Below are 25,014 nucleotides of genomic sequence, written 5' to 3'. Positions count from 1 at the left end.
GGTGGGTGGTGGCGCTCGTTTGGTCGCTACTTCGCAAGCGAGTCGTCGTGAGCCATAGCGAACCGTCCCCCCCCCACCCACCCACACCCCCACACGCGGCATATCCTGCCCAAGATGGCTGACTTTTATTCGCAGTTAATATTGTGGGTGAAGAGATTCCTAGCCGATCGGAATTCTTCGGGGTGAATAAAGATTTTGATGATCTTTTGGGATGTTTTTGTATCATGCCTTTATTATCACGACCCAGGGTTCTACGGGAAAGATAATCTCACGCTGCCGTGAATACCTTCGTAATTTCAGCATCACAAATCTTTATTCAGACTGAAGGAATCCGATGAGCTATGAAACTTTTTCACAGATGTCCAGTTCACCTTAGACATGCCTGCTGCTGCTCATGGTGAAAATAACTGATGTGAGTTGAGAGACTTTACATCAGCATAATATATTTGAAGTGTAAATATTAAAGATTAATCTTAAAAACACACACAATATGCTCTGATATAGTCTGTTCTCCTGTGACGCGTGTTGTTTTCATAACGCGAATCGGATACAATTCTATGAATGTATTCGGGATTTTTGTTTTAGAACGCGAATGCGAAGTGGATATAACGTGACAGAGTGAATGGAACGACGTCGCGCGAGTAGGAATAGTGCGGTCGCACGGCGGCCTCGGCGTAGCATCACACAAAGCGGGATGCTGCTGGATGATCCTGGATGCTACTCACGCACCTCGGTCTTTGTTTAGCCTGCGAACGCATCTCACGTGTTATCGCGGACTGTGCTTTACTCTTCTTGGTTCTTTCGGTAAAGTCACGTAGAAGGGAAGTAATAAAATAATACCGAAAGAACCAAGAAGATGAATCCCTGCAGTCACGAAAGCTTTAAATCGAAAAAATAAAATAAAATGTGCTTTACTCCTAAATGTTATATATTCTGATAACGAGATTTCCCCGTGTTCGTCAGGAACGCAGCTACTACCGCGTTATAGGAGAACAGGCTGTACATTTTAAGAAATAATAATGTTTCACTAGCCCCTTGCAACGTTGCTCAGGAAGCAAGAGCGTTCACAAATAGTGCAGTAAATCCGAACAAACACACACATAACGTACGCTACGCGTTGGTCGGCACGCAGTCCGAACGCTTTGCGCTGGGAGCTTTTTCAGGAAGCTGAAAATGCCGACGGAGTTGACTGAACGAAGGAGCTGCTTCTTCCTGCAAGTAGCTTCCCAGCGCGTAGAGCGGAACGTCGGACATCGTGTCGAGCAAACCAATTTTTTTTCAGAGGCAAAATACGGCACAATCGCGGACAAAACAACGCACGCGGTAGTTGGCTACCTACAACTGCGATGGCTGGAGCAGCGACTTTAATTCCACATTCGTACAGTGGGAACGGGGCCTTTCCACCGCTGGCTCGTGATGTAGAGTTTGAGGAAGCTCACTGACGCCAAATGTTAAGCCACTTTGTTGGCTTATCATTTGTGGACAGGTCGTTTCTGACAAAGAAGTGAATACCTCAGTGGGATTTTGCTGGTGGGATGGGGAAGGGTGAGTTGTATTAGTATGCGTTTGGGTGATTTGTTTTCTTTTCTTTTACTTTGCACGACCGTCGTGTTTATGTACTGTTAGCTGTTGTGACGTTTTTTACGGGCCCCTACTGGATAACTGTAAAATAGAGCTTTACAGATCATCGGATCCCTCCAGTATAACCAAATATTCTGATTAAAAATTGTATTCTTCAGAACCGTAGCGGTGTCTCCGATACCGACGAAAACATAATAGTGGTAACAAAGCCCTCTTAGTCCGTCTGGTATTCGCACCGTTCCCATAATGCAAAGGGGCGTAGTGAAGGTGTTGTAGCTGTGCGTCATCTGAGGGTATAGTCTGCCAGTAGGGGAGCGATTGTGGCTTTGGGATTTTCACCGAACTAAGTGCTCTGCGGGTAGTCTTAAAAAAAGTGGCAAAATTGGACGCATTGCACCGGACTTGCGTGCCTACCACAAAAAAATGTTGGCAATATTTGGACCGTGACGTGAAACGGCGGCACACGTGATACGTACAGTCACCGTGCAGAGGACGACAGCGCATTGTGATTGGCTAATACACCCCGCAGTGTTCGCCGGGGTGGCCCGCTGGGATAGAACCACTGGGGCTCGTGCCCAGCCAACAACGATGCAGCGCTCTCCGAGGCCCAGGATTGTGGCCGTTCCGTCAACTTGTGAGTCCAGCCGGAAGCTTCTCCCCCGCTCACCGCGAGCAATATGGCGGCACCTAATCCAGCGATGAAAATTTCACGTTCCCACGACGAGGCCCCAATGCTTTCTAAAACACAACCGCTGCCAAGTACGAATTACATTCATAAATAGTCGTAGTAATAATAATAAATGTCATATTTCTATCTGGTAAAGTCTAACCGGCCTCATCCGGCTACCTTGGTAGATCTGGCCAATTCCTTTGCTCGTCGAGGTGCTAGCCTCATTGAGTCTCGAGACTCAATATGCCGGCCCGTCCTTCCGCCAACGACTCTCTCCCACCGTCGACGAGCCAAACTAACCCCCGACTCACACCGCGGCCCGTCAACCTCGAGCGGGACGATGGCGCGCCTCCTCCCCCTCCCCCCCACGACGGTCCTCCCAACGACTAAATCGTCTTTGTCGGGCTGCCTTAGGTGGACGCTCTGGCCCCCGCCGCGTCGGCGCCCCGGACTCATTTCACCACCTGGCCGTTGACCGACTTCAGCCTGGGCTGCAGCGCGTTGCGCACCTTGTCCAGGGTCTTCATTCGAAATGGGCTGCCCCCCTCTCCGCCCCGGCCTCTGCTGACCTCGTTGCTCCGTCTCACGTCGAGGCTCGACAGCGCCCGCGTCGCCTGCAGGCCGTTCGCGCTGGGGGTCTCCCGCGCCGCCGCCAAAATCTCCGACATGGACCAGGAAGCCCGCGTCGACGTGGTGACCCTCGAGTCGATGGAAATCGCGTCGTCGGACGACGACTCCTCGTACGGAGGCTCCATCACCTCGCTGGACCATGACGAGTAGGAGGAGGAGGTGCACGACGCTCGCTTCGGGTCCCAGCCGGCACCGCCGCCGCCGCCGCCGGCGGCGCTAACGACGCCGCCAGGCGAGCCGGACAAGGGGCCGGCCCTGTTGACCATCGCCGCTTGCTTGCCCAGCCAGAGTTGGAAGCACGTCTCACGCGGGTCCGTCGGGGAGGCCCGCGAGTGGTCGGGCGTGGACGCGAGGGAGGCGGGCGCAGAGCGCGGCGAGGACAGGGCCGCCCGGAAGTGGTCGCCGATGACGTTCGTCAGCGTCCTGGGTCGGTGGTGCTCGCGGCCCGAGCCGACGCTCAGGGCATCGTCGCCTTGGCCGGAGTCGTTGCGTTCCATCTGCGCGGTGACGGCGCGGGGCAGAGAGAGAGAGACACCGAGTGATTTATAGAGAGAGACGAGAGCGAGCGCGGTCAAAGCGGGCCCGAACGGTACCCCCAAACCTCTGGATGCCTAGACAAATAAATATATATATATACACACACACACAGGGTGCTTCAAAAAAATGGTAACACTTACATGGGACTATCGTTTTTTTAATGGAAAAAGAACGGATAATACACTGTAGCATGATAACAAATGTCATGTTAATAGCTTCAAGAAGTCAAAGAGTCTCCACTTGTTCGCCATTATTGTCAACGCGCGCCTGGAATCGTCTCCAGGTGGTCTCCAGAGACCGGAGGCACATTTTTTGTGGTGTTGTTGCAAATTCTCGGAAGCACCCTCAACGTTCCATGGCAGTACAGCGAGTAAATGTGTCTGTTCGACATTGCGGCATGGAAAATTGAAACACCGGTGCACGTTTCTGAAATGCCCTTCCTCCCACTACCCCCACCGCCCCTCCCCCCATCCCCTCTATCCTTCGAGTTGTAGAAATGTCTACACCAGATTGACAGGTTGCTTGCATGTGGTGGGGTAAAATGTGGGTACTCCCCCCCCCCAATCCCCCATCCCTCCCTCTCTCACGTAGTACTTAAGATTTTCTTCCACGTTTCCACCACTCCTTAATGGAATTGGCCAAACATCGAAATGTAGGACCACAGAGCTTGGCAAATCGTTGGCCGGCTTTCCCGCTCGTCTGCGGTTTCCCTCGCCGCCGATTCATTCGGTGTCTCTCTCTCCCTCTCTCTCTTTCTCTCTCTTCTTTTGTTTTACGATCAGAGGAAACAAGAAGATACTCGGTGTAGTCGGCACTTTGCTTCGTTCATCATTTCGTTTTTTTGTTTTTATTTTCAACCCTTTGCTTTATCTCTCTCTCTCCGAGAGCGAACCGAAACTGTGCGCGTTACAAATGACAGATTATGGAGATTTTTTTACTCTCGATTGGAAAGCTTTCGAAACAAACCCCAATATTGGTGAGAGCAAAAAAAAAAGGCCAGGGCTTGCGTGCGTCGGTGTTGAACCAACGCACGCGTTCGGCTCGGCAAGCAGCCCACTCGTCGATCTCGAATTTAATATGAAACGCATTTTCGTTTCTCGACAGTGTCCAGTGTTGAGAGATTTACGATCGTTGTCCAAATGCCTCCCAAAGCCCCCCCCTCCCCTCCTCCATCTCCCAAACCCACCACCCTGTGCCGAGCGGCTCAATCAATACCGCAGGGCGCATGGGCTTGTTTAGCACCAAACGACAGCCTGTTCCAGGTGCGCTGCTCCAACCTCCCAGGAGACGCTACGTTGTCACACGAGACCGGGGATGTTGGCACCAATAATTAATCCAAACGGGAATGCTTTAATTTGTGTTGCCGTGGGCTCTGCTGCTTTGCAGCAAAGGTTGAAACCTTTAAAATGCATGAGCTCTTGTCCGTATGTTTGTTTGTCCGTCCGTCCGGTTCTCCGTCTGGTTCTCCGTCTGTTTGTCTGTCTGGTTGTCCGTCTGATTGTTCGTCTGATTGTTCGTCTGATTGTCCGTCTGGTTCTTCGTCTGGTTGTCCATCTGTCCTTGTGTGGTGGGGGATTACTGTAATTATCTAAAGCTGATCCAATGTCAGACATTGCTCATCACTCACGCTAGCCGTGGCCGGGAATCGAACTCAGGCCACGTAGCCTAACCACTGCACCATGGCTCCATCCCGCTCCTTGATTAGCGACGTAAATTTCCACCAGCGGCACGTCTGCCGTGATTTCCACCCCTACTTGTGTTCCACAACAGAATCACAATTTTGGTTATGATGCTTTTTTTAATATTAATTTACAGATGTGACGATTGACGGTATTAGCCATGCTAATGGGCCCCAACAGTGCGGATGTGGCGACTTCCACATATTTGGCTATACAGTGGAAGCAGTGAGCATCGGTGACTTACACCGTGCCGATGAGTCCGAATAATGACGAAAGGCATCCACACTCGTCTATCGCTGCATCCCCGCCGCCTGCCAGTCGCTCGAAATACAATTCCATGATGACCATCGATACAATATCACAGTGCAGTTCTTCAGGAACTGGTGGCTTTTTTTGTTTGTTGCATAAAGCACAAATGGGTGCCCCGTCTGCGCGTGCACGCGCGTGACCAGGTGAGCAGAGCAGAGCGTCTACACTATGGGAACCTCATTTGCCAGTAAAAATATGATAATTGGTTCTTTACCCTTCTATCTGGCAACAAAACTGACACCTTTTTACAAGGAGTCATGTTTGCATAGACCGCAATACCTGCAGTCATAATACAAACAAAAGAACATAACTCTGATAATGTGCACTGTCCTTAAAGTTGATTGATCCACACCCGAGACAGCTTTCCTTAGAGCCTAGTCTCATATGGGTTGGACCAGATGACGCCAAAAGGCGCACCGCATGTATTGTGGTCAATGCAAACATGGCTCCTTGTAAACAAAAGGTGTCAGTTTTGTTGCCAAATAAAAGGGTAAAGAACCAATTATCAGAGCAGAGCGATCGAACAATCGACCGATCCTATTTGTCGGGGCCGAGGCGCTCACCTCCAAGCGCAGCGGACACAGCGACAGCGGCTGCGTGTTCTTCCCCCGCACGACGCCGCGGGTGTTGAGCGCGACGGCCAGGGTCCCGGAGAAGGCGGCGTTGAACGTGTAGAGAGCCACGTTGGTGTCGGCGTTGTAGAACGACAGCTGCCCGTCGTCGTACCGCAGCAGGATGCCCAGCCGCTCGAAACGCTTGCAGTCTTTCAGCTGCTCGGCCTGCACGCATCGGTCGGTCGGTCGGTCGGTACGGGTGACTCCGTTAGTCGCATTGTTATTTGGGTTTTTTTCCGATTACGCGTCACCTCCTCTTGGGCGCAGTTGTGTGCGACGGAGGAGGTTGAAATAAATGGACTGGAGCGCGAGCCTGTCTCCGCCGGCTAGTGAGCAGAGTGTCCGCGGTACACATGCATACACCGACTATAAAACGATGAATAACTTGTTTTTGTTTTTAAACTAGGAAAGGCCCACTGAGCTATGTAGCTCTTTGTCAGAGGCGACCTGGCCCACACACAAATGACCGCCCAACGAAGGTGGCTTATCGTCGCGTGGAAATGCATCGCGTCCAAACACCCTGGACGCGTGACCTCGACTCCGAAATGTAGAGGGGAGGGGGGGGGGACCCGGAGGACCACGAGACAAAAATCCACGCGACCACGGTGAGAGAGAGAGAGAGACACCGCAAATTCCATGTAGGACCCTGAGCGAAATCCACGCGACCATGCAAACTCCACATGTTACAGCAGGCGTCAGGGTCGGGATGGATCCGACGACCTCCCAGCACACCAGGAGAAGAAGCTAACATCTCGCCACGCCACCCATTCGCCACTAAGCGGCAGTTCCGTCACGAGAGCGCCCAGACGTCTCCGTACCTTGTTGTTGTGCCAGGCATGCAGGTTCCCGTGCGTCGCCACGAGGGCCCACGAGTGCGGGTTCTTGCCGATGAGGGTGTCGAGGCCCGTGCCCTTCCGCTTGAAGCCTTCGCTCACCACTCCGACCGTCCACGCCTCCTTGTTCCGCACAGACACCTGTACACACACACACACACGGCACACACCACACACACGGTTACACACACACCACACACACGGCACACACCACACACCACACACACACGGCACACACACACAACACACACGGCACACACACACCACACCACACACACACACCACACACACACCACACACGGTACACACACACCGCACACACCGCACACCACACACACGGTTACACACACATAACACGGCACACCACACACACCACACACACACGGCACACACCACACACACACACCACACACACACCACACGGCACACACACACGGCACACACACACACCACACGGCACACACGGCACGGCACACACGTGCTGAGGACAGGGGTCCGGAGAGAGGGGATAGACTCCCAGCACAAAGACAAAAATCCCCCATTCCTAGTATTGCCGAAAAGACTTTAGGGCAAGTGCTGTTAGCGAGTAGCAGCACATATGGAGGCTGGCACTGCGCACGAGGGGGTGGGTGGCCAGCACCACGCCCGGCCGCCTTTGTCTTTCAAACTCTACGCCTTTTGGCGTCCTCTGGTCTAACACCGTTGGAGACGAGGCTCAAAAGAAATCTGTCTCTAGTGTGGACCAATCAGTTTCAAAGACAATGCATATATTTCGATTTAAAGCTTTCGTGACTGCAGGGATACATCTTCTATTATTTTATTATGTTTTATTATTTATTATTTTATTATTTCCCTTCTACGTGACTTTACCGAAAGAACCAAGAAAATGCATATATTATCAGAATGTTTTTGGTTTGCATTCTGAACACAAGTATTGTGGTTAATGTAGACATGATTCCTTGCAAAAGGTTTCAGTTTGGTGTTTTAACAACTTAACACAGCTGTTTTGTTGCCACAAAAAAGGGGAAACCCTATTATCATATTTCTATAAAGTAACGTAGAATGGAAATAATTAAAAAATTAAAATAAAACATTATATTATTATGGTTTCTTTTTATTATTGTATTATTTCCATTCTACGTGACTTTACCGAAAGAACCAAGACGATGAATCCCTGCAGTCACGAAAGCTTTAAATCGAAATCATATTTCTAGTTCATTTTCGGTTAAGTCACGTCTAAAAATAAAATAATAAATTAAAATAACATATTACGACGTTTCGATTGCAACACAAGCAATCGAAACGTCGTAATATGTTATTTTAATTTATTATTTTATTTTTAGACGTGACTTAACCGAAAAGAACCAAAGAATAATTCCTGCAGTCACGAAAGCTCCTAAATTAAGATTTCTAGTTCAGTTTATAATTTGAGTTGTTACACCACTGCAGCCGCGTAGGGCAACGTTCGTCACTGCAAGACCTCACGGGCTACTGACGCCCGCTGGTGATCTTTAGTGAGGCCCCTGCCGTGCAGGGCCCCACCGACCAAACCCACAAAGTGTGGCAACACCACCACCACCACCCATCGTCATCACCATCATCGTTGTGCTACTGTCAGACCCCCCCAAGCGGTTTCAAACGTGTGGCGGCCCTCACACTGATCTGATGTCGCATCGGCGAAAATGTCTTCCCCCACCCCACCCCACCCCCCCCCTGATGAAGATGAGTGAAGAACACTCCCGTTGATGGTTGTGCACGGGAATACACACCTCAAAGTAATGCGTGCCGCTGCTGAATCTCTGCTTGCAGAGGACATTGAAGGCCATGTCGAAGCGATGCGGATTATCTGCACACGCAGAGACGCGCAGGCACATCACGCAAAACGTGAGCGAAGCCAAGGTGGTGCTGGTACTGGTGGTGGTGTAAGTGGGTGGTGGTGGTGCTGGTGCTGGTGGTGGTGTAAGTGGGTGGTGGTGGTGCTGGTGCTGGTGGTGGTGTAAGTGGGTGGTGGTGGTGCTGGTGCTGGTGTAAGTGGGTGGTGGTGGTGGTGGTGATGGTGCTTCTCGCTAACAGCACTTGCCCCAACAGTCTGTTTAGGCTCTGCGGGATACCTTTGTCTTACGTGGTGATGGTGAGACAGACAGATAGGTGGACTACGGCTAATTGATTATCGCTTTCAGTTAGCCCTTCACGCTGTCGCTCAAAAATGGTTTATTGGTACCGGCTGGTGCGGCAAATGCGAACGGTAATTTTTTTGCATAATTTTATCTCTGCATCTTAAATACGTACGATTGCAAGGTCACCGTGGCAGTGTATTTTTTTAATGGGGCAAAAGGTCAATGACCCAAAGGGCACACTGTATGTATGTATGTATGTTAAACGAATTTCACACTGGAGGACCTGGAGAAAACTCCATGCGACCACGTAGTAAGAGAGAGAGAGAACACGCAAAATACATATATATAGGAGGCGTCAGGTTTCGGGATCGAACCCACGACCTCCTGCACACCAGGCGAGGTAGTTAACATCTCCTAGCCACTGATCATGATGATGATGATGATGATGAGAGAGAGACATGCAAATTCCAAATGTTAGAGCAGGCACCGTCAGGTTTCAGGATCGAACCCACGACCTCCTGCACACCAGGCGAGACAGTTAACATCTCCTAGCCACCGTGATGATGATGATGAGAGAGAGAGAGGCATGCAAATTCCAAATGTTAGAACAGGCACCGTCAGGGTCGGGATCGAACCCACGACCTCCTGCACACCAGGCGAGGTAGTTAACATCTCCTCGCCACCGTGACGCACTCACCCTCAACGGGCGTGGGGGTCGGCGATGTGAACAAGCAGTCGGACACGGACGCCGTCGATCTGCGGTTGGACACCGTGAGGAGGTCGCTGGACAGCACGAGGTCGACGTTGGCCGTGTCCGGATCGAGCGTCAAGTTGCTCGCGTCTGGAGATCCCACGTACGCACGTGTGCGAAGACAGAGTGAGATTGACCTCCCCTCCACCCCGGATGGCTCTGAACATGACTAGCCTCCACCACAACAACAACAACAACAACCTCCATTCGCCACTAAGTGGCCCGTGGGGTCACCACGGCGCTTGTGCAAGGCCACGTGCACGTTAAGGTACACGCACGGTAGGTATGCGCACGTGCAGGCACGCGTGTGTCACCATCGTCGTGATCATCAGCAGCAGCAGCAGCAGCCATGATCTATCCACTGCTCGACCAAGCCGTCTCAAGTCAGAGAAGTTATTATTTGTGTTGTTCAAGCGCATGGTGGTTGCCTTCCTGACACAAATGTGCCACCCGAAGCGCCATCGTCACGCCATGACACACATACACAAGATACAATAAAACTATTATGTACAGTTTATGTATATATATAAAATATCATTAAAATCAAGTTGTGGCTGTGAGTTCGTTGTTGTCACCGCCTGCTGGGTTTCTCGCAGTGGGTAATGAGTGAGTAGTGCCAGCGAGTGAGTGAGTCGTCCCGTGCCAGTGAGTGAGTCGTTCCCGTGCCAGTGAGTGAGTGAGTCGTTCCCGTGCCAGTGGGTAAGTGAGTCGTTCCCGTGCCAGTGAGTGAGTGAGTCGTCCCCGTGCAAGTGAGTGAGTGAGTCGTCCCCGTTCCGGTGAGTGAGTGAGTCGTTCTCGTGCCAGTGGGTAAGTGAGTCGTTCCCGTGCCAGTGAGTGAGTCGTTCCCATGCCAGTGAGTGAGTGAATGAGTCGTTCCCGTGCCAGTGAGTGAGTGAGCTGTTCCCGTGCCAGTGAGTGAGTGAGTCGTTCCCGTGCCAGTGAGTGAGTCGTTCCCGTGCCAGTGAGTGAGTCGTCCCCGTGCCAGTGAGTGAGTGAGTCGTCTCCGTGACAGCGAGTGAGTGAGTCGTTCCCGTGCTAGTGAGTGAGTCGTTCCCGTGCCAGTGAGTGAGTGAGTCGTTCCCGTGCCAGTGAGTGAGTCGTTCCCGTGCCAGTGAGTGAGTCGTCCCCGTGCCAGTGAGTGAGTGAGTCGTCTCCGCGACAGCGAGTGAGTGAGTCGTTCCCGTGCCAGTGAGTGAGTCGTTCCCGTGCCAGTGAGTGAGTGAGTCGTCCCCGTGCCAGTGAGTGAATGAGTCCTTCCCGTGCCAGCCAACGGGGGGGAGGGGGGGGTGGGGGCGTGCCAGTGTTGAACTCACAAGCCCAGGGTCTGGGCAGCAGCCTCTTCAGCTGGTTCTGGATGTTGTTGACGCCAACGAGCATATTCTGGAGACGCCGCTCGTCGACGTGAACTTTGTCTCCGTTAAACGTCGGCCGTTGTTCCAGATTCGCGATGCTGTCGACAAGGTGGGAGGTGGGGGGAGGGGGGGGGGCAGAGAGAGAGGTTGTTAGAAGTGGCCCAGGGCTTGGTTCGAAATGGCCGTGTCGGAGGCACCAAACCGCCAGCGACTCGACCGCACGCGTACAACACGCAGCTACGCACTCGCTCACACGGAGACCCATAGACTCATTCACAGACCCATGGATTCACCCATAGACTCAAACAGAGAACCATAGACTCACACGGAGACCCATAGACTCACACAGAGACCCATAGACTCATTCCCAGACCCATGGATTCACCCATAGACTCAAACAGAGACCCATAGACTCAAACAGAGACCCATAGACTCACACAGAGACCCATAGACTCATTCACAGACCCATGGATTCACCCATAGACTCAAACAGAGAACCATAGACTCACACGGAGACCCATAGACTCACACAGAGACCCATAGACTCATTCCCAGACCCATGGATTCACCCATAGACTCAAACAGAGACCCATAGACTCAAACAGAGACCCATAGACTCACACGGAGACCCATAGACTCACACAGAGACCCATAGACTAATTCACAGACCCATGGACTCACCCATAGACTCAAACAGAGACCCATAGACTCACACAGAGACCCGTAGACTCACACGGAGACCCATAGACTCACACAGAGACCCATAGACTAATTCACAGACCCATGGACTCACCCATAGACTCAAACAGAGACCCATAGACTAACACGTAGACCCATAGACTCATTCACAGACCCATAGACTCACCCATAGACTCAAACAGAGACCCATAGACTCACACAGAGACCCGTAGACTCACACGTGATAACCGCTGCACCACCGCTCCCCCCCCCCCCCCCCACTGCACACGCGTGCACACACGCACATGCACTCACCATTTTCTCATCTCCTCCGCATCCTGCGAAGCAAAAAACGAAGCGTCGTTAGTCAACGTCGGTACGCGTGCACACGGCCTCCTCATGCCCCACGTGACGACCGCAATCGTTATCGGATTTTCGTGGCAACTGCGGTGATGATGATGCCCAATGAGGGTGAAGTTGGCGTGGGAGCAGACGCACGCTTTGAGAGCTGCGCGGTTTTTACTGGACCGCACGCTGACAACGCCGACGCTCAACCGAGTCTTGCGTTGCTCACGATTATTATAATGATTAAGCTTCGTCTTGCGTCGCTCGTTATTATTAAATTCGCTTATCCACCGATGAACATCTCACCGAGCCTCCAGGCTCCATATTCAGGAGGGAGTGAAGTGAGAGGGGGGTAGAGGTAGGAGAGTGCGTGGAGTGGAGCAGAGAGAGAGAGAGGAGAGTTCGTGGAGTGGAGCAGAGGGAAGAGAGAGTGGAGCAGAGAGAAGTGGGAGAGAGAAGAGAGAGAGAGAGGAGAGTGCTTGGAAGTGGAGCAGAGAGAATTGAGAGTGAGGAGAGGGGGGAGCGCGTGGAGTCTGCCCGGCCACCCACCCACCCCCCCCCCCCCCCGTCTCACCTCGTGGGACGCCCCCTGCTCCACGCTTGTCCAACGCTGCTGCGCCTCGATGATTCCCGTCTCCTGCGCCAGCAGCTCCAGCTGCTGCAGCTCGATCCGCTGCAGGGCCTGCTGCATCTCCGCGTGCGCCAGCTCAAGAGCGGCCGCGCGGTCCTGCGACAGGAGCTGCTCCATTTCGTTGTAGCCGTTGTTGAGCTCTTCGCAGAGCCGCTCCGTAAAGTTCTGCGCGGTCGCCGTCACAATTGTCACCGTCATCGTCGATCGGCGTCACCATCATCAACGCGATCATCGTCGCCATCATTGCCGCCATCATCATCATCATCAATACAATTATCAGCACCACCGTCGTTATCATTACCACCACCACCATCATCATCATCATCACCATCATCATCACCATTATTATCAACATCATCATCACCATTATCAACACGATTATCATCACCTTCATCATTATCATCATCAGCATCATCTCCACCATCACCATCATGATCACCACCACCATCATCACCATCTGTGTTAGCCTATGGGTCTCTGGGTGAGTCTATGGGTCTCTGTGTGGGTCTATGGGCCTCTGTTTGAGTCTATGGGCCTGTGTGTGAGTCTTTGGGTGTCTGTGTGAGTCTACGGGCCTCTGTGTGAGTCTATGGGTCTCTGTGTGAGTCTGTTGGTGTGTTGTACTAGTACAGCAGTACTAGTAACGAATTGGCATTGTTCGGTATACGTGACAAACCTTACTAATTGGTTGTGTCGGGTGGTGGCGGATTTAACGACACATTTATATTTACGCGATCTAACTCAAAACACCTCTGTTGTGTGGCTCCTATGCCCACCGTCTCTTTCAAAGCCTCTCGTCAAAACACCCTCTCAAATGTGCTCTTTGTCTCGGGCACATTGTTGTTGCTGTTGCTGCTTCTGCCAGAAGTGGCACGAGAAATACATTTGCGGGGGGCTGCGCGTCTGCCGTGAGCCCCGGCGATGAGTCACTCGCGGTGTGTTCACCGGCCAAGAATTCTAGCGGAATACTAATTCATTTGTGGGCAAAGCTCGTCCTGAGAGGCGGCGTGCACTGAAATTAATGATAATTTTGAATCAAAGTGTGTAAAATTACGCGTGGTTGAACTGACAGTTTTAATGTATCCGTTAATACATGTGTACCACCCACGCACGATGGTTGTGTAAAAAATTTTCTTTTTTAATGAATACTGCAGTTGCAGCTGAGCTTACACATTTCACTCGCACGAAGGGCCTTATCACCGCAGCGGTGCGAGAGTCACGTTTTCAGTCATTGCGTAGTCGACGGCGATGACACACGGACCATAACATGGAACGAGTTCTGCAAATGTTCCCATTGAATCGCGGTGAGATGCATTACACTGGTCAACAAAAAACAAATTCTGGCCTGGACTTTTAATTTCAGGATGCTGATTCCAAATCTGATCTCAGATTTGCTCTATCACATCATTTCTATGCTATCGGCATACCCCATTTTCATTGATTTAACCCGAAATTAACTCTGTCACTTATGATTGCAAGTTGTTGCGAGTCAGTGGCTGCTTTAGTGTTAAAATATGGTGCTGTATTTTTAGGATAGTGTGTTTATAATATCATTTTATGTAGATATCCACATTTATTTAATATTTTTCTTCTGCAGTTTTTATTGAAAATGCAATATTTGATATCTCAAAAACCTGATGTGAATCAGCACCCCAAAATTACCTTGAAACCGTTGGAATACCTTATGCCAGAAAAAGTGTGTTGACCAGTGTTATCAGAATTAGCTGGGGAGACCGCCAGAGCCGTGGCAGGGAAATACATGCAATTTTCGGACGTAGCGATTCATCACAAATGTTTGGGCCATACTGCCTCGTGTGTACCAAGGCAGTGGTGTGTCATAGAGCCTCCTCCGTCCGGCACACACAAATCAATACGGTCGTCACGTGAACGAACGCGCCCAATCTTTAATGATTCAGCACCCCCGGTGCGCCGGACAGCGATCCACTCACATTTAACAAGCGGGTTACGACGTTTCGCTGCTGGTTGCCAGCAATGTGGCTATCTCATCCGGTCCATAATAGAGGTTTTGGGGGTAAATCGCGTGCGTATAATTGTGTCGTTGAAACCGCCACCACCCGACACAGCCAATTAGTCAGGTTTGTCACGCAAACAATGTGTTGCAGTCGAAACGTCGTGAGAATTTTTATTGTTTTATATTCATATTATTTTATTATTTCCCTTCTACGTGACTTTACCGAAAGAACCAAGAATATGAATCCCTGCAGTCACGAAAGCTTTAAATCAAAATTTACGTGCCAATTCGTTACGAGTTCAGCACTAACCGGTGTGTTGCAGAGTGAACCACAACATTTACAATTCGAGTACGACGTTTCGCCGGTAATTACAACCAGCATCATCAGGCGACAGCCAGATAATGTTGGTCGCGACAGCCTCCGTGTTAAAGCTCCTCCAGTTTTGGGGGCCTTTAACAATTCTGCCAATCACCTGATGAAACTGTAGGCACGTCCGTTGAACTCCTTTCGCACCGCACGTACGTAGCGAACCGTGCCAATCGGAGGTTCTGGTTGCAACTGCCAGTGACACGTCCGTGGTGCCCTTAATTGTTCCATGCGTGTGTCGATTAATCTCCATCACAGTGGCGTGCTGGAGCAATAATAATAATAATAATTCTAATACATCGGTGTGTTTGTTTCACGTGACCACTTTGCATATTTGGCCGTGTCAAGCAGGTGGATGAGGGTCTACGACACACACACACACATCGGCCTTCATCACCCAGCAGTGGATAGACCACGGCCGATGTCATGACCGTCGGACTGGCCACGGCGATGAGGATGCAGTGCGGGTTTGTTGTGTGCACACTCACCACGATGATTCGCTTCCTCGCCTCGGAGTCCTTCTGGTGGTCATCGATGGATTTTGTTCTCTCCTGCAATCCTTCCAAACTCTTGGCAATATGCCCCTGCACACAACCGTCACCGCCACCGCCATCGTCAATATCTGCAACGTCCCATACGTCGTCACCATTGCAGCCGTCTCAAATGCTCGCGTACTCATCGCCGCTGTCATCGTCATCATCATCATCGTCGTTTGCTCTTCTCCAGCACGATCATCGCTGTGAGCTGTCCTCGTAGGTAGGAAATGGAACTTAGAGAGAGAGAGAAAGAGAGAAAACCCTCCACGTTATACGAGGGGGGGACACTCAAAAACTCCGTCAGATGGATTCAATCCACGTGCCATACTGCCAGTCATTTCCGGCAGTACGGCAAGATGGGATGATGAGAGGGGAGAGATATAAGGGTTGCGTGGAGGGGAGCAAAGTGGGATGAGAGGGGAGAGGTAGGAGAGTGCGTGGTTGGGAGCAAAGTGAGATGAGAGGGGAGAGGTAGGAGAGTGCGTGGAGGGGAGCAAAGTGAGATGAAAGGGGAGAGGTAGGAGAGTTCGTGGAGGGGAGCAGAGTGGGATGAGAGGGGAGAGGTAGGAGAGTGCGTGGAGGGGAGCAAAGTGAGATGAGAGGGGAGAGGTAGGAGAGTGCGTGGAGGGGAGCAAAGTGAGATGAAAGGGGAGAGGTAGGAGAGTTCGTGGAGGGGAGCAGAGTGGGATGAGAGGGGAGAGGTAGGAGAGTGCGTGGAGGGGAGCAAAGTGGGATGAGAGGGGAGAGGTAGGAGAGTGCGTGGAGGGGAGCAAAGTGGGATGAAAGGGGAGAGGTAGGAGAGTTCGTGGAGGGGAGCAGAGTGGGATGAGAGGGGAGAGGTAGGAGAGTGCGTGGAGGGGAGCAGAGTGGGATGAGAGGGGAGAGGTAGGAGAGTGCGTGGAGGGGAGTGGAGTGAGATGAGAGGGGAGAGGTAGGAGAGTGCGTGGAGGGGAGCAGAGTGGGATGAGAGGGGAGAGGTAGGAGAGTGCGTGGAGGGGAGTGGAGTGAGATGAGAGGGGAGAGGTAGGAGAGTGCGTGGAGGGGAGCAAAGTGGGATGAGAGGGGAGAGGTAGGAGAGTGCGTGGAGGGGAGCAGAGTGGGATGAGAGGGGAGAGGTAGGAGAGTGCGTGGAGGGGAGCAGAGTGGGATGAGAGGGGAGAGGTAGGAGAGTGCGTGGAGGGGAGCAGAGTGGGATGAGAGGGGAGAGGTAGGAGAGTGCGTGGAGGGGAGCAGAGTGGGATGAGAGGGGAGAGGTAGGAGAGTTCGTGGAGGGGAGCGAGATGAGAGGGGAGAGGTAGGAGAGTTCGTGGTTGGGAGCAAAGTGGGATGAGAGGGGAGAGGTAGGAGAGTGCGTGGAGGGGAGTAGAGTGAGATGAGAGGGGAGAGGTAGGAGAGTTCGTGGTTGGGAGCAAAGTGGAATGAAAGGGGAGAGGTAGGAGAGTGCGTGGAGGGGAGTAGAGTGAGATGAGAGGGGAGAGGTAGGAGAGTTCGTGGTTGGGAGCAAAGTGGAATGAAAGGGGAGAGGTAGGAGAGTTCGTGGAGGGGAGTAGAGTGAGATGAGAGGGGAGAGGTAGGAGAGTTCGTGGAGGGGAGTAGAGTGAGATGAGAGGGGAGAGGTAGGAGAGTTCGTGGAGGGGAGTAGAGTGAGATGAGAGGGGAGAGGTAGGAGAGTTCGTGGAGGGGAGTAGAGTGAGATGAGAGGGGAGAGGTAGGAGAGTTCGTGGAGGGGAGTGTAGTGAGATGAGAGGGGAGAGGTAGGAGAGTTCGTGGAGGGGAGTAGAGTGAGATGAGAGGGGAGAGGTAGGAGAGTTCGTGGAGGGGAGTAGAGTGAGATGAGAGGGGAGAGGTAGGAGAGTGCGTGGAGGGGAGTAGAGTGAGATGAGAGGGGAGAGGTAGGAGAGTTCGTGGTTGGGAGCAAAGTGGGATGAGAGGGGAGAGGTAGGAGAGTGCGTGGAGGGGAGCAAAGTGGGATGAGAGGGGAGAGATAGGAGAGTGCGTGGGGGGGGGGAGAGTTCCAGACTGCGGTGGGCACAGGAGGAGGAGATTGAGCGACCTCCACACACAAATCTGTATCAAGTTTGCTGTGACAGTTTCACCTGAAGACGGAAGCTTGTGTTGCCTCCGAAACGTCGTGATTTTATTGGTTTTTTTTTATTAATTTTAATTTCATTTTTTACCTACGTGACTTTACCGAAAGAAACTAAGAGTATGAATCCTTGCAGTCACGAAAGCTTCAAATCTAGAAAAAAAATAAAAATCACGACGTTTCCGCGTTCGCATCTCGACGTCTACCGCCGCGTTATAGGAGAAAGGCCACCCGCACGCACATCCCACGTGGGGAGGGGGGGGGGGCGAGCGCGTGTCTGCAATCATCGGCACGAGACGCGAGCGCAACGTGCCTTGCGCTGCTGCAGGAGCTGCGTGGCGCTGATGTAGCTGTGCTTGGCGTGCGACGCGGAGGTGGTGCACGAGGGGCAGACGAACTCGCGGTCCTCCTGGCAGAAGAGCAGCAGCTCCTCGTTGTGCACCTCGCACAGAGGCATGGCCGGGTCCAGACGGCTGCCGCGACTCACGCGCCTAATGCGGGGCGGAGACAGTCGTTGTTATTGTTGGCGTGGTTCTTCTTCGTCGTCGTCGTCGTTGTCATCGTTCTCGTCGTCGTCATCATCGTCGTAATCGTTATCATCGTCGTCATCATCATCGTTCTCATCATCGTCGTCATCGTCATCGTTATCATCGTCGTCGTCAACATCGTCATCGTCGTCATCATCGTCGTTCTCGTCGTCGTCATCATCGTCGTCATCGTTATAATCGTCGTCGTCATCATCGTTCTCACCATCGTCATCATTGTCATTATCATTATGATCATCGTCATCATCGTCATCATCATTATCATCATCATTGTCAGCATCGTCATCGTAATCATTATTATCGTGAGCATCAACATGTCATCATCGTCATCTTCACCGTGATCATCGTCATCATTATCATCAACATGTCATTCTCATCATCTTCATCAGGATCATCGTCATCATTATCATCATCATCATCGCCGCCACGATGAAGACGAAGTCCGCCCCAAGCTAACTCGCGAACGTTCACCTTGAAAAGCCTCACATGGCCACGTTAGCGAGAATCATAAAACCCACAAAATCCACCCCAACAAAAATCAACCTCACCACCTCATCAACACTGCCTCGATCAGCTACCACCATCAAGCAGCAGCAGAAGCCGCAGCTGCAGCAGCAGCAGCCGCGATCTCTCCGAAGCTGGATGAACGCCTCCCCCCCGAGCCGTCGACAACTCTCACAAAACCTCGCTCCCTGCCGGCATCCCCGCAACGCGCGAGCCGATCCCCCACCGCTCCATCTCCACGATGGACGTCGCTCCCCTCGAGCCCTCGTGCGATTACCTCTACCCCACCCCCACCGCCGCCCCCCTTTTGGGCCGCCGATGGTTCGTGAGCGTCGATCGCACGGACGTCGATCGACCCTCGGAGGCGACGACGTCTCCTGCGCCGTCGGAAAGGTTGCGAGTTCAAATCCGAATTCAGCCCATCATTTATCCGGGGGAGGGGGTGGTCGATAAAATGAGTACTGTTTTGTTTTCCGTTGTAACTTTCTGATCCCAGTGCCCCCGACTGTTCATCTGTGAAAAATAGAGATTCACAGCTGATCGGACTTGGTCCAGTCTAAATTAAAAAGATTCGGTAAAGTCACGTGACTTTACCGAAAGAACCAAAGAGTATGGAATCCCTGCAAGTCACGAAAACTTCAAATCAAGATCGCGTCCACGATCTTTCGCCGTCGCGTTCTCGAGCCCAGTGCGGGTTTTCAGCCCCGGTCGGGCCTATAACGCGTACGCCCTGGGGGTGCCGCGTGGCAGGCTAGCGGCGAGGTGATTTATGAACGTAGGCGACATTATAATCGGGCGTGAGAGTCGCCGGTTGAATTGATGAATCGTAACCGCGTACGAATCTGCCGTTGTAAAATAACCGCGATAATAATAAAAAACATTCCGTGTCGAAGCCAACATTACGAAAACTTCAAATCTAGATTGAAAACATTAAATCCACTCGGTAACGTAGAAAGATGTACCGATACCTTTCTAAATTCGTTGATTTTAAACTAGGTGGTTTGCAAAGAGTAAGCAGTGAGCGCAAACAAATTACGCCACGCACGGCAGAGAGTCCATTGAATTTGTTTTTTGTATTCGCTTGCACTTACGAGCAGCCAGTTGGGATATACCTCGCGAAATGGACAATTGGTTAAAATATTGCTGTTAATTGTTCGTAACACGTACTGCTCAGGGTCACGTTGGGTCAAGCTAGGCGGGTACACTCGGTGGAAAATCAAATTCAACAACGCGCACCAGAAGCCCAAAACAAATAATGTTGAGAACCACTCATGATACAGGTTTTTTTCGGGTTCGATCGCGTAAATATTTAAATGTGTCGTTAAACCAGCCACCACCCGACACAGCCAACTAGTACGGTTTGTCACGTAAACAGAACGTGGCCAATTCGTCGCTAGTACAGCAACACCGGTGTGTTGGAGAGCCAAGCCACAACATGTACACTGAGTACGACGTTTCGCCAGCAATTACAATGAGCTTCATCAGGCGACAGACATATTGTTTTGGAGAAGTCCACCTGTTTCGTTCCTGAAACCACTGCTCATATTCATGCGATCCGCTCCCTCCTTTCGCCCGGTGTCATTCCAAGCACCTCACCTCGCCGTCGCTTGCCCGCGGAATATCGGCGTAAGGCACTACCACTAGAGCCGTCGATCCGTAAACAATCCTTATCGATGATTATCGCTGTAAGCCGCCAGGTGGCTCATTTGTGGAGGGAGCGGCTCGCAGTCGGGAAAGGTTGCGAGATAAAATCCTGATTCAGCCCATCATTTATCCGGCGGGGGGTGGTCGATAAAATTGGTACTGTATTGTTTTCCGCTGTAACTTTCTGACCCCTGTGCCCCCGACTGTACATCTGTGAAAAATAGAGACTCACAGCTGATCGGACTTCGTCCAGTCTAAATAAAAGATTCTGATTCTGATAGAGGAGACGGAGGAACTGTAAAGCTCTCTGGAAAGGGCGCTTGATAAACCCTAAAAAAGAGTAGAATACAGAAATAGATACGGAGACTACGCGATAAATCGAGGTAAGTTTCAGACGGCAAGAGCGAGGCGTGAGAATGATAGAGCTCGATCTAAGAAGAAACAAAACAACTTTTTTCTTGCTGGCTGGTACAGACAGACGCACAGTCACTTTTAGGTAACGTCCAAGTTGCTTATATATATTCTTAGGTTTTATCGGTAAAGTCACGTAGGTAAAAATTTTAAATTAATAAAAGTAAAATAAAAATAAAATAAAAATCTATAAATTTTATTTTTTTACCTACGTGACTTTACCGAAAAAAACTAAGAATATGAATCCTTGCAGTCACGAAAGCTTCAAATCTAGAATTTCTTATATATATACACACGCACATATATAGATAGATATAGAATAATAAAATACACTTACCGCTGTCGGGCAAAAAAAAAAGAATCTTCGATTGCGGACCGCTCTGGCAGGAATGAAGCAGCGCACGCTCGGAATGCCACGAGAGTAATGGCCACGTGTGATCACAGAGCGACAGAGAGTGTCACCCTCTTAAGGGCGCTTTGTGTGTAGGTGTGTTGGGCGTGAGGGATGGTGTGGGAGGGGTGGGTACACGGACCTCCCCCCCCCCTACACGCACACACGCACGCTCCTCCCACGTGACAATCATGGCGGACGGCTCACGGCCACTGCCAAAATCCAGCAAATGTCAGAAACGTCCTGCAGCTAAACAAAATTGTTTTAAAATTAAAACCCACCTAGGGCAGGGTGTTTAAGAAGGGCGCGTAGGTGGAAAAGAGCAGCGAAGTTCTGGGTGGAGGCGACACCTCCAAGTTTAACGACAGAACCCTAATAGAGGGGGCGGGGTGGGGGGGCGTTAGGCGCTATTAACTCAAACAAGTTTTATTATACCAGGTAAGAATGGCCACTGAGCTGTATAGCTATATTTTTTGAAACGACCTCGCTATCACAAATGATAGTTTAACAAAGTGGCTTATTTCTAGATTTGAAGTTTTCGTGACTGCAAGGATCCATTATCTTTGGTTCTTTCGGTAAAATCACGTAGAAGGGAAAAAAAATATATAAAATACAATTCTCACGACGTATCGGCCACAACGCAAGCAGCCGTCCTCGGGTGAAGAACAGGTCTGTCGGAAAGACAGCGTCCGAATGAACACCACCAAGCTTGGCAGCGTATATTTAAGCTGGGTTAGTGGAGGAAATATACGTTGCCAAGCTTGGTGGTTTTCATTCGGACGCTGTCTTTCCGACAGACCTGTTCTTCACCTGAGGACGGCTGCTTGCGTTGTGGCCGAAACGTCGTGAGAATTATTTTATTATGTTTTATTTGTATTATTTTATTATTTCCCTTCTACGTGACTTTACCGAAAGAACCAAGAAAATAACTAAATTAAATCACGACGTTTCGGAAGCAACACAAGCCTCCGTCATCGGGTAAGACAGCCACAGCAAGAAATAACTTTACCCAAAGAACCAAAGAGTAAAGTGTCTTATCATCACGTGGACATTCATTGCGGCCAAATATTCTGAACGCGTGATGTCCATCCTAAATGTAGAGGGGGGAAACCCGGAGGACCAGGAGACAAAATCCATGCAACCGCGGTGAGAGAGAGACACCGCAAATTCCACATATACACCAGGCGTCAGGGTCGGGATCGAACTCCATGACTGTCCTGTATAACCAGGCGATATATTTAACTTCTAACCACCGTGGCGCCCTTACAAGCCGCTGTCCGGAATCAAACTCAAGTTTCTAAGTTCGCGGGGCAGTGCGGTATAACCACCGTACTCACCGAGAGCGGGGGAACGACAGTCACAGCGGGCGAGCGTGTTCACACAAGCCTACGTGAAAAAAAAAAATATTTAAAATGTCATTTATTTATACTTAATCTAGATTGGAAGTTTTCGTAACCGCAGCTATCCATACTCTTTAATTCTTTCGGTAACGTGACGTAGGTAGACATTTATTTTATTTGATACCTACGTGACTTTACCGAAAGAACCAAAGAGTATATATATACTACTGCGTTACTCAAGTCCGGATACGCTTTTCGTCGGCAGCGTCTCTTGCGTTAAGAGAGTTGGCAGGCTCACGAGTGTTGGGGCTTCGTGCGGGATGGAAACCGGGAGAAGCGCTACAAAATAGCAGCATAACCGCATCGCGCATTGCCACGGGATGACACTCACAGGCGCACACGGACGAGTTTACAAAGCCACCCGCTGTTTCTGCCGTCTCCGAGAACAATCGCAGCCACGACCTGGGATGCGAGCCACGAAGGCGAGGGGTAACTACGTTGTAAAACATTCGCGTCGGTCGTGACGTGAATGAGAAGGGGCATGCCATGAGAATGTTGAATGTCCACCAAATGGCTCACGGCACACGAATATAAATCAATAGTCCCCCAATGTCTTCTTGGTTCTTTCGGTAAAGTCACGTAGAAGGGAAATAATAAAAAGAAAACATAATAAAATAATTAAATATTATTATATACCAAAATACTAAATTAACATAGTTTTTAATTTTTAATTTTATAATGTCCCTTCTACGTGACTTTACCGAAAGAACCAAGAAGATGAATCCCTTCAGTCACGAAAGCTTTAAATCGAAATTTCCCAATGCTTGTACGAATGGCAGAGAGCCGCTTAGACTTGGTTTTTGGATGAAATAACAAACAAAACATCGACGTTAAACTTGCATTTAAAAAACTCCGACGCTTTTAACCAAATCACCTACAATATCCTCAGCGCTCAGAAGCTAAGCAAGCATTGAGCCTGGTTAGTACTTGGATGGGTTGCGACTGCTCTGTGGGCGTTGGGCTTGCCGAAGACCGGTACCAGCGGTGGCGAGATCGACCTCTATGGAGGAGGTTCGTGAAAGATGCCCTCCAACAACAACTGAGGGCAGAAGAGCGACGCTCACAACAACCACAACGAGCTGAGCGCCGGGCGGATAAAACGCGGTTGGCACAGCAGAGGGTACAGCCGGTTGGTGCATCTGCCAGTCATCTCAAGTCAGCCAACCCATGGCACCTGGGTCTGTCCCGTGACCTCCTGTCAGCGAGCCTCAAAGTGCACCTGGCCTGGCACAGGCGCCGTGGTGACTTCGCCGCGCTGGTATTGGTTGGTGCTGCTAAGTGTGTCCTACGAGATGACTTTGATGACTTTGCTGAGTGTCATCTCCCACCCCCGCTTCGTAGGGTGCAGAATTTTTCTAAGTGGGTCTCGGGCATCCTCCCGTACGAAGCCAGACACATTGGCAATGCCATTCATGGCCAACATCCCAATGTAATGAGGACCCTTCTGCAAAAAAAATAATAATAAAAAAGCTGCTTCTGATTCAGTGACACCTTACCCGTGCCACTGAAAAAAGCATTTACAATACGCGTGACCTTATGACTAATAAATTTAACATTTTAATGTTGGTTAAAGTTAACTTTTCAAAGTCCTTATGAAGGCACGCTAAATGTTTGCATTTTAATACATTATCGAGATTAATCTCGCCAGAGTACCCTTTGAAAAATCACGTGTAATTGTTCACGGTAATTTTGTTTTGCTCCATTAGTTTCAACGTCGTGTAAATGCAAATCGTGTTTATTGGCCGTGTCCTCATTTTCGATTTAAAGCTTTCGTGACTGCAGAGATTAATCTTCTTGGTTCTTTCGGTAAAGTCACGTAGAATGGAAATAATAAAGTAATAAAAATTCAACATAATAAAATAAAATAAAAAAAATAAAATAATATTTTATTATTTCTTATATTTTTTAATTTTATTATTATTTCCATTCTACGTGACTTTACCGAAAGAACCAAGAAGACGTGTCCTCATTGTTGACATAGAATGACACTCAGCGTCCATTTGGGTCTCTGCCAGAGGAGCGCCTCGCCGCTCGTCTTACAGCACGGCACGTGGAAGCGGAGATCTCCGAGCTACTCCTGAGATACCTTCAAATGGCCCTCTCTCAGCCGCACGCTACTGGCCGCTCTCCGCACTGTGCCCACACTCCGTGCCACAGACAATCATGTGCCAAACATCAGCATTGGGGAGACAAAGGCGGCCGGGCGGTGATTCTGTCCGCGCAGTCCCCTCGTGTCCCGTGCCGGCAGGACTTAATCGGTGCTTGCTAATAGCAACATGCCCCAACATGTCTGTTAAGGCTATACGGGGCATATTTGCATTGCATTTATATCTGCGAATTTGTTGCATAGAATGGGTATGCGAGTTCAGGGCCAACGCCGGTGACGATTATCTGAACCGATCGTGGGCCTCCCCCTAGGTAGACTCAGCCT

General features: G+C 50.6%; 1 protein-coding gene across 1 annotated transcript; it reads right to left on the bottom strand.

The window, feature by feature from the left end:
• Window positions 1-2,628: 2,628 nt before the first annotated feature.
• On the bottom strand, window positions 2,629-21,211 carry LOC144942533 (E3 ubiquitin-protein ligase TRIM62-like). Its single transcript, XM_078869393.1, has 11 exons — window positions 21,130-21,211; window positions 18,002-18,179; window positions 15,555-15,650; window positions 12,671-12,892; window positions 12,067-12,089; window positions 11,035-11,171; window positions 9,668-9,811; window positions 8,623-8,699; window positions 6,839-6,994; window positions 5,970-6,185; window positions 2,629-3,378 (listed from the first exon to the last, which is right to left on the bottom strand). The coding sequence occupies exons 2-11, from the start codon at window positions 18,143-18,145 to the stop codon at window positions 2,704-2,706; spliced, it is 1,890 nt and encodes a 629-aa protein (XP_078725519.1). The 5' UTR covers window positions 18,146-18,179; window positions 21,130-21,211; the 3' UTR covers window positions 2,629-2,703.
• Between the last annotated feature and the right edge of the window lie 3,803 nt (window positions 21,212-25,014).

The sequence above is a fragment of the Lampetra fluviatilis genome, chromosome 27 (genome assembly GCF_964198595.1).
Source record: "Lampetra fluviatilis chromosome 27, kcLamFluv1.1, whole genome shotgun sequence".
Lineage (NCBI taxonomy): Eukaryota > Metazoa > Chordata > Hyperoartia > Petromyzontiformes > Petromyzontidae > Lampetra > Lampetra fluviatilis.
The sequence above is the reverse complement of the archived record's forward strand: the minus strand, read 5'-3'. Positions and strand labels throughout refer to the sequence as shown.

Excerpts from the sequence above, each read along its gene's own strand:
- LOC144942533 (XM_078869393.1), bottom strand. The coding sequence starts at position 18,145 with ATGCCTCTGTGCGAGGTGCACAACGAGGAGCTGCTGCTCTTCTGCCAG. Across the intron at positions 8,700-9,667 it reads GACCCCCACGCCCGTTGAGG|ATAATCCGCATCGCTTCGAC; the intron begins GTGAGTGCGTCA and ends CTGCGTGTGCAG. Across the intron at positions 6,186-6,838 it reads ATGCCTGGCACAACAACAAG|GCCGAGCAGCTGAAAGACTG; the intron begins GTACGGAGACGT and ends CGATGCGTGCAG.